Source organism: Denticeps clupeoides, chromosome 18, assembly GCF_900700375.1.
Source record: "Denticeps clupeoides chromosome 18, fDenClu1.1, whole genome shotgun sequence".
Classification (NCBI taxonomy): domain Eukaryota; kingdom Metazoa; phylum Chordata; class Actinopteri; order Clupeiformes; family Denticipitidae; genus Denticeps; species Denticeps clupeoides.
In genome coordinates, this window is record NC_041724.1 from 6,172,620 (window position 1) to 6,182,210 (window position 9,591).

At 46.6% G+C, this 9,591-nt stretch overlaps 1 protein-coding gene across 5 annotated transcripts; it reads left to right on the top strand.

Moving 5' to 3' along the window:
• Positions 1-205: 205 nt before the first annotated feature.
• Positions 206-8,236, top strand: cpeb4a (cytoplasmic polyadenylation element binding protein 4a). 5 transcript variants are annotated; one of them, XM_028960820.1, is made up of 11 exons: positions 206-223; positions 315-473; positions 910-2,002; positions 2,811-2,904; positions 3,802-3,825; positions 4,091-4,240; positions 4,909-4,998; positions 5,076-5,194; positions 5,284-5,398; positions 5,495-5,676; positions 5,789-8,236. In XM_028960820.1, the coding sequence occupies exons 3-11, from the start codon at positions 959-961 to the stop codon at positions 6,014-6,016; spliced, it is 2,046 nt and encodes a 681-aa protein (XP_028816653.1). In that variant the 5' UTR covers positions 206-223; positions 315-473; positions 910-958; the 3' UTR covers positions 6,017-8,236. The 5 variants fall into 5 exon arrangements, with proteins under 5 accessions (XP_028816653.1, XP_028816655.1, XP_028816656.1 ...); XM_028960822.1 differs by lacking the exon at positions 206-223 and having other exon boundaries at positions 293-473; positions 2,814-2,904; XM_028960821.1 differs by lacking the exons at positions 206-223; positions 315-473 and adding an exon at positions 575-625.
• Positions 8,237-9,591: the final 1,355 nt, after the last annotated feature.

Genomic DNA, 9,591 nt, shown 5'->3' on the forward strand with positions numbered 1-9,591 from the left:
GAATTCTCATCCTTGTAAACGTAACCTTGTTATTTGAACAATAGTCCTGCTCACTGGTTGAATGGGCCGAACGCCACCCTGGTCCTCGGCCGAAAAAGGCGAGTGTGGGTGTGGCCAGCGCCTGATGGACCAATGCGCGCACAGCGGGGCGGGATTGTCACGCTCAAGGGGCGGGGCCCTAACCGGAAGTTTCTTTACACTGGCGGTTTAGCTGTCACATTAGGTGGGTCATGCCCGTGCGAAACCGAGAGAGAGAGGGAGAAAAAAAAAAAGAAAACGAAATCACGTTCATTTTTTTTTTTTTATTTCAACAGTATAACGCCAGCGTTTAAACCATGGCCGGTGTCGGCGGACGCTGACAATCTGTTTCGGTTTGATTCTGGGCTTTGCCTTGGCACGGGTCGGTCCTCGCCGCGCGTTTTTAAAGTGGTGGGAATGTGAAGTGTGTCCCCCCGTCCCCCCCGCTGTGGCCGGTAAGTGTCCTGCCGCGGTCAGCGTTTTTATTCGCGTCCGTAATCGCCCGGGGTGCGGGCGATTTAAACCGCGTCACCGGCGTCTCCCACCCCCCCCCCTCGTCCCCTTCTGCGTGTAAATGGCCGCGCCGCTGGAACGGGGCAGAGAAGCGGTAGGTGGTTCGTTGCGCCTCGCCGGCCCGGTCCCGGCTGCGTGAATTCGGGCCGAGGTGTGGGTTGAGGTGCGTGACCGCGACGCCCTTGTTTCGTTAGCAGGAAATGCCGTGGCTCTGGGTGGGGGGGGCTGAAGCCAGCGTCTTCTCGCTGGTGACTTTTGGCTGCAGGTGGCCTGCTTGTGTGTGTGTGTGTAAGGAGACAATTGGTCAAACTCTCATTTCATTGTCCTTGTCCTTCACGCATGTCTCCCTCCCCTCCTTCCCCTCTATTTTTTTTTCAGGCTTTAGAACCAAACCCAAGGCATTCAGAGGGAATTGCGGATTATATAAATGGGGGATTACGGGTTCGGTGTCCTGGTGAAGAACAACGTGGCGAACAAGGCGGTCTTCCCGGTGCGAATCCACCCCCACCTGCAGCACGCTGCGCCCCCCAGTCCGCCCGGCTTCATCAGCAGCCGCGGACCCCCCGTCGGGGGAAGTGCGGGGTCTGCGTGGGGCTTTCCCGCGCTGACCTCTCACGGCGGAGTGCATGATGACGTTCTGGAGGCAGAGAACCCCAAGGCCCAGCAGGACCCGGAAGAACCGCGGCCGCTGTCTCCGCCGGGCCTCCAGGATGCACCTGGGATGGAGAGCGGGATTGCTGGAGATGGGCATCTGGAGAGAGGCTCTGTAGAGAACGGCTGTGGGAAGGAGAGCCTGCACGGTGGCTCTCCTGATCTGACCGCGTTTGACTACCAAGACCCGCCAGTCATGGGGACGGTGGCACAGCCTGGAGGTTCTTCCTCTTCCACCCTCACTGGCTTCAACAGCTGGTCTGCCGCCGTCCCCTCGAACCTGTCCACTCTGGTCAGTGAGGAGGTGGGTTTCATAAGCCCAGCAGGGACCACCAGCAGTGCCCCATCTCCCATTTTGTTCCAGAATTTTTCCCATCCTGCCAACCAGGGCTACGGAAGCAATTTTTCCCATCCAATTGGACCCCTGTCTCAACCACACCCTCATTTTCACTCTGCCCACAACCAGCCCCACCCAAGGCCACACCCTTCCCCATTCTCCCACCGCCATGCTGCTTACAATCAGCTGCCCCACTTGAGCAATAATAAACCAGTGTCCCCATGGGGCAGCCTGCAGAGCCCACCTTCTACCCCCAAGTCCAGCTCCTGGGGCTCTGGTGCCGGGACGGGAGGCTGGGGGGGCTCTCAGGGCCGAGAATACCGTAGAGGGGTCAGCGGAGCGCTGATAACCCTCAACTCCATTTCTCAACTCAAGAAGAACTTCCCCCACAACAACAGATACCCCAGAAACGCCGCCAACCTCAGTCCGAGACTGTGGATGGAGGACGCCGTGAACCAGAACGACGGTGTCTTTCCCTTTCAGGTGAGGAGAGACCCTATAACGGTCCATCCGGTTGTCTTCTTCTCCGTGATTGAATCCATGTGGCGTATTTGTCGGTGTCCCACTCGGTCAGACTTAGTCTGTTTTGGATTTGATCCCTCCCGTGACCCTGTCTGATGGATGTCTTTGTCTAGAGAAGATTGCCACCGGCCTTCTGTTGGTCAGAAAATGCTGTTGATGTTATAAAAATACTGAGATGAGAGGAATTCAGATTAGGGTACCTATTCACACAGGCAACGTTGAGTGACGTTTTCAAGGTAACTGTGACCTTCTGCCTAGAGCAGACATGATGAATGTTGAGAAAGTTTGGAATTGATCTGTTTGCATCAAGACATGCTGTATTTGGGAGCAAGAACAGGGGCAGTGGTGGAAGGAAGTGGCCCCGTAATCAGAAGGTTGCCGGTTCGAATCCCGATCCGCCAAGGTGCCACTCAGGTGCCACTGAGCAAAGCACCGTCCCCACACACTGCTCCCCGGGCAGCCTGTTCATGGCTGCCCACTGCTCACCAAGAGTGATGGTTAGGACACATTTCGTTGTGTCACCGTGTGCTGTGCTGCTGTGTTTCACAATGACAATCACTTCACTTTCAATTTCTCAGTCACACCGCGTTATCTGAATGACCCACTGGACACCCTGTTCTGAAAAGCACAATTTTCAACATAGCCTGTGAAAAGGAAGATGGCGAGCAGTCTGAGCTCGGGGACGCTCCGCCACAGCAGAGGGTTGCCATGTTGTCCTGTTTCAAGTGGAAGCACATAAAGCTAATGAAGGTTCTCTCCTGTCTTTTAGCAGGATCGTAGCCAGCCTTTTGATGGCTTCAGCATGAAGTCCCTGGAGAACTCGCTGATGGACGTTATGAGAGCCGAGCAGGATTCCCTGAAAGGTGTGGCTTCTCTTTCGCCTGAGACGCAAGATTTTAATTACTAGTTTAGCATGTTCTGTCCATGTTGTTAATTTTCCTGCTGAAGATTCAATAATCTTTGCCTGAACCTGCTCCAGTCGCTTTGATCTTTTGTGTGTGTGTCTCTTTAAATCTGCTACATTATGCATGATTATGATGGAACTCTTGAATATTGTTATTAAATGATCTTTAACAGTTCTTTAAAGGTCCCCTATTATGAAAAAATGTCACTTTGTGAGATTTATTTAACATTAATACGGGTTCCTCTAGCCTGTCTATGGTACTGCAGTGGCTAGAAATGGCGATACGTATAAAGAGTGCTTTGGCCATTCTGCTTCACTGTTCAGAGAGCGGTCTAATCTGGAATTTGTCCCATTATGTCGCCATAAGGGCAAAGGTTATCACCGGTTTCTCATGCTTTGTCCGACCCAGAGAATTTCCCACCCCTCCCCTAAAAAAGTAACTCCACCGACCGTCATGGCCTCCAAACTTGCGAAGCGTTGCAGTTGCTGATTGGGTGTAAAAATGAGCACCAATCATTTTTTCAGACTCATTTCCACGAATGCCCCCTCAACGTCTATAGGCCGCCCTCCCACTCATTAGCATTTAAAACTACAAATCTTATTGTGGGACTGACTCAAAGTGGCTGTAATTCTGCACCACGGGTGAATTTCGGAAAGAGACTTCAGATACGGTATTGGGGGACCACTAATACCGATATAGAAGCAAGAAAGTTTCATGGCATGGGACCTTTAAATTTGTTCGTTATTTTCATTAGCTCAGCCAATGATGTCTGTTTGGGGTTTTGTTTTAAAGAACACATTCATTTCTTATTCTATCGTCAATGCCTAAGGTTCTTCTGTCTCCTTTTGCATGCAGCAAGGAATTGTGGGCGACGACGAGGTAAAGCTTCCAGAAACGAGCCTGCGTTTAGCTGCTGTAATTGCAGGGTTCGAGTGTTGCCATGCCTGTGGATCGTTTTTGTGTAGGGTTAGGGGTCGGAACCTCTGTGTCATGGTTCTAGTAGTGGAAAAATAGAATGGGGGGGAGAAAAAAAATACCACAGGAACATATTAGAATCCGACTCAGAAAACTTTATTATCCCCGAAAGAAATTTGTATGTTTCGAGATTTCCATACTTGGTAACTGGTCAATGCCTGTGTGTCAGGACCCTTGTCCCTGTTTTCCCCGGAGGAAGAGCGCAGCTTTGGCGACGATGATAGAAGTGGACTCTGCTTCCCCCACCAAAACGGAGAGCGCATTGAGCGCTACTCTCGCAAAGTGTTCGTGGGAGGCTTGCCGCCTGATATCGATGAAGGTAATCATGAAATATGTTTGTTTTTTAATCTTTATTAATCCCAAAGAAAATTGCTTCTCTGCTTTTAACCATCACCCTTGGTTAGCAGTGGGCAGCCATGACAGGCACCCGGGGAGCAGTGTGTGGGGACGGTGCTTTACTCAGTGGCACCCTTGCAGTTAGGCCACCACTGCCCCATTTTGTGGTAGTTGTGTGGTGTTACGACACTTGATGCAGTGTATAGATATGTACATTTTCCCCCTGAGCCCTTCAGTCATATTGAATCACAACGTCTTTATAATCAGATTCATAATTTGTGGTGACTGTATGTGTCGCCAAACTGAATTGTGGGTGCATAGCTTCGCTTTGTTTGCGGTGCTCGGTCCCGTCATTCAGACCCATGTGAGCGTATTGGCCAGTCAGGGTTATGGTGGGTTAAGCAGCTAAAAATGATTGGATTGGGTGCCCCCACGTACTGAGCCTACATGAAACAAAACTCTGTTAAATTATTTAAACGCGTTAAATATTTCAAATTAATCGCCACAATGGACAAAATTTGCCTAGTTATGTGAAAACTACAATCTCACATGTCCATTCCAAAATATTATCACAACAAAGACTTCTGTGAACGTCCGGTGTCAGGACTGTAAATTGTCTTCTGTTTCTGCTTCACTTCCATTTTACTTCAGATGAGATCATTTCCAGTTTCCTGAGGTTCGGACCCCTTTTTGTGGACTGGCCACACAAAGCCGAGAGCAAATCCTACTTTCCACCTAAAGGTGACTCTCTCTCTCTCTCTCTTTGGCCAGTGAGGTAGCAGCATCTTAACTTGCGATAATGAGCCTTGTTCTTCCAGGATACGCGTTCCTCCTGTTCCAAGACGAGGTTTCGGTGCAGGCCCTGATCGAGGCCTGCATTGAGCAAGAGGGGAAGCTGTACCTGTGTGTGTCCAGTCCCACCATGAAGGATAAACCAGTACGACTCCCGCTCTCCCACTACGCACCTGCAGTTCTGCTGAAATCGCTGTTTTAAGTGGTTGTTCCGCTTCACGCTTTTCACCTCAGGTCCAAATCCGCCCTTGGAACCTGAACGACAGTGACTTTGTAATGGACGGCTCGCAGCCTCTCGACCCGAGGAAGACCATATTCGTTGGTGGTGTTCCTCGACCTCTGCGTGCAGGTAGAATAATGTTCTGTAACCACGTCCGTTTGCTTGTCTTCTCTCATGCTATGCGCTGCAGTGGGTTTGATTGTATTGATTGTGTTCCTCCGGCAGTGGAACTGGCTATGATCATGGACCGACTGTACGGAGGGGTGTGCTACGCTGGTATCGACACCGACCCAGAGCTGAAGTACCCGAAGGGCGCGGGCCGGGTGGCCTTCTCCAACCAGCAGAGCTACATTGCTGCCATCAGCGCTCGCTTTGTGCAGCTACAGCACGGGGACATTGACAAACGGGTGAGGGCCTTAAAAAAATGTAGCTTTTACCAATGCATTTTTTTTTCTTTTTTTGCAATGAAAGTCGATTAAAAGCACAGAACCTGACTAATTCCATCTCCGCGCCCTGCAGGTGGAAGTGAAGCCATACGTTCTGGACGACCAGCTGTGTGACGAGTGCCAGGGCATGCGATGCGGGGGCAAGTTTGCGCCCTTCTTCTGTGCCAACGTCACCTGTCTGCAGTACTACTGTGAATACTGCTGGGCAGCCATTCACTCGCGCGCCGGCCGCGAGTTCCACAAGCCGCTGGTGAAGGACGGTGGAGACCGGCCACGGCACATCTCCTTCCCCTGGAACTGAGCGGCGGGGGAAAGGCTAATTCATGCTCATTTGCATACGTGCACTTTTCCTTTATGCTGGTTAAATCGAGATTTTTGGGGGATTAATTTTTTTTATTTTAAATGTTGACATTTAATTTATTTTAAGTTTTTTATATATATATATAATTTTTTTTCTCGATGTTAAAATAGGAAAGCTAAATGAAATAGTAAAAGTTTTTGTTTTACTACTAAAAGACGTTATGTTGGTATGCATGAAAAACGTGAATATGTTCGATTTCGTATACATTCTCTTTACATAAAAAAAAGAATCAATGTTTTGCCTGAGATTCCTGTAGTTTACTTTTTAAAGTCTCAGCTATTTGTGGTGATCTCCAACAGGAACAGTGCACTTAATTTTCCCAGAAAATGACTCCCTCATGTGTCAGGTTTATTACATATATTAAAAAAAAAAAAAAAAAAAAAAAGCTTGCAGGTTCTGATTCCTCGGCCTGTAAGACTGTGGTTCCTATGGAAGGGCTGTGTGGCGCAGGTGATGCACACCTCATCACCCGTGGTCATTTGTTAACTGGTCCGAGAAGCCCGCTCACGTCCTTCTGTCCAGTCGGCTGTTAACCGTAAACTGTGTACTGTGCACCAGGCTCATAAATACGAGGGGAAGATCTCGTGCGAGACCTCTACCAAAGGTCACTGGGGCAGAGGTTTAAGATCTTCACAATGAAAAGTGGGTAAACCAAAGAAACTCCTTAAAAAAGGCAGTTGCTGGTGTATAAACGTGTACGCTTGAATAGTTTATATATATACATATATATAAATGTGATTGCAGTAGTATTTTCCTCAGTTGATTATGTTAGTGAGGATATTTAATTTTGTACTAACGTAGAAATGCAGTATGTGAAAACAATTACTGAGATTATGTGTGTTGGCCTGCAAATTTTTTTTTTTTTTTTTTTTTTTACATGTTTTATAGTCCATTCTTTTGTCATGATCATAGATATAATGCACTTTTCTAAATGGTTGTTACTGGTCGTTCTTTCCAGAAATTGGGAAAGTTTCCTTTAGCAATACCTCATGTTTCACTTGTGAACAGATTTTTAAAAATATTTTATTAAAACAGGCCTGGATATATGGCCACGTAATTAAAGGAACATGTAGAAAACTTAATCTTACTTGCAGTTGCAAAAGTATATTATGTTTAAGTGCAAAGTTGTGGTTTATCTGTACTGATGACTTCTCTCAAAGTGCACACATTTTTTTTCTATTTTACTTGAACATATTGAGTATAGCATGTTGGTTAAAGAGTAATGTGATGTTCTCAAAATGATTTTCCTCCCACATAGGTTACTCATGTTTTGGGATGTATTCACTATGAATGTTAAATGTGAAACATATATACTAATTTATATAAAGTGCATTCCGAAACAACGGACTTGGTCAGTCTTGGTGAGCATGGATAACGATTAATCAATGTGAAACTCAACTGTCCCTGTGCCCCCATCATCGTTATGAAATTAACAACATTTTTTCTTAATTTATTGGAATCGTCTGAATGGTAACACACTGAAGCTTGACTCAGTCCCTGCAATGAGAAGGGATGTTGAAAACTTGAATGTGCTGCGTCGAAAAGTAACTGCAATTTACGTGCAATATGCTCTCCCCTGGAAACCCAGCTTTTCTGTTGCATTTGAAAATGTTAATATATTCTGTCAGCGATTTTGTGTTTTCTTTAAAACTATTTTCTCATGACAGTATATGTAAAAAGAAAAAACCTTGAAATAATGCAAAATATTTTTTACAATTGTTTCGTCTTTGTGTTTGTACCTTACGACTTTTCAGCTTCTATTTTATTTCTATATGTTTTCATCAGAATGTAAAACTTCCATTTGATCATATTTTTGTTCTTGCTAATTGTCTAACCTTTTCTAAAAATCACTGTATTGTGTTTCATTTTCAGAAGAAATTTAATGTGTGTTCCTTAATGTGTGTTCCTTAAGAAACTATATGGTGTGAAAAGGCTATATGCATTATTCATATTTTTTTATTCATTTTTAGTTTTGTTAAGCCATTTATAAGTTCCAGTTTTATATTTTTCTGTAATAATTATGTAGAAAAATGCACTTTCTAGTTGGTCCATAGATGTTCTACTGTAACTATTTGCAGACGACTATTTTTAGTGTGCATACTTTTGAAGTGTTTGTGATTTTAAATGTCGGGTGAATAAATCTGAAATGCAAGAAAGGTTTACTTGGGTACTGATTATGCTTTGTGTTTTATGTGAGTATCTTTTTCATTTAAAGGGGCAATTGTGGTCAATTGCACATTGCAACTGAATTTAGAGTTGACTGGTGATCATCGGGTTACCATTGTCCATCATGCTTGAGAATTTTACTATGTTGTTGAAACAAATAAGATTACAACGAATGGATCATGTGTTTTAAAACCGGATCGTAATAATTGGTTATTGGTTCTGCGGTTTCAGCTGCAGCGCGCTCTGCTGGTCGCGGCCGGAATTGCATCGCCGATTGGGCCTGTACGTGAACGCCGAACGCTTAATTCTGCCATCAAACACGGACTCTCACAACCAGACAGGCTTAACAATACGCAGGAAAATGTCGGGAAGTTTGTGAACTCCACAGTCGGTGAAAACAGCGGCGCTAGTCTAGGATACACTCGCCTGTTTTCGACCATCGTGGCCTTGTCGAGGCGCAATCTTTAAAGCTTTAACCCGTGGACAGGATGTTGTCCGGAGACGCCGCGGCTCGGTCGTCGCGCCCTGGCGGCAGAAGCGGCGGCGGCGGCTCCGCGACGGCGGCGGCCCGCCGGGAGAGGAGGGTGGCGGGCAGCTTCCGAGTCCGGCTGATACCGCGGCGCCCCGTAAAACCGGAGCCGAACCGAGTCTCTGGAGAAGGTGACGCGCCTTACTGATGTCGCGTTAAAGCCACGAGTCAATTAAATAAACACACACACACACACACACATTCGGGCCAAAAGTTTGGACACACCTTCTCATTCAATGTGTTTTCTTTATTTTTATGACCATTTACGTTGGTAGATTCTCACTGAAGGCATCAAAACTATGAATGAACACATGTGGAGTTATGTACTTAACAAAAAATAACATTTTTATATTCTAGTTTCTTTGCTCTGATTACTGCTTTGCACACTCTTGGCATTCTCTCGATGAGCTTCAAGATGTCGTCACCTGAAATGCTTTTCCAACAGTCTTGAAGGAGTTCCCAGAGGTGTTTAGCACTTGTTGGTCCAGCTTCACCCCAAACCATCTCGACTGGGTTCAGGTCCGGTGACTGTGGAGGTCAGGTCTCCACTTTTTGTTAAGTACATAACTCCACATGTGTTCATTCGTAGTTCTGATGCCTTCAGTGAGAATCTACCAACGTAAATGGTCATGAAAATAAAGAAAACACATTGAATGAGAAGGTGTGTCTCTCTCTGTTGTCGCAGATTCTGAGCACATTTTCAGCTTCACCCAGACCGACCGGAGCGCTTCCTCCAGTGAAAAGGCAGACGGTGTAAAACCAAACCGCTGCGGGAAGCACCCAGCCGGCTCACCGGTCAGTGTTCAGAGGAAGCGTTCGC

Bases quoted from the DNA above. Each gene is read 5' to 3' on its own strand.
- cpeb4a (XM_028960820.1), top strand. From the start codon at position 959: ATGGGGGATTACGGGTTCGGTGTCCTGGTGAAGAACAACGTGGCGAAC. The intron at 4,999-5,075 runs GTGACTCTCTCT...TTGTTCTTCCAG, and splicing joins ATCCTACTTTCCACCTAAAG to GATACGCGTTCCTCCTGTTC. The intron at 5,399-5,494 runs GTAGAATAATGT...TTCCTCCGGCAG, and splicing joins TCCTCGACCTCTGCGTGCAG to TGGAACTGGCTATGATCATG.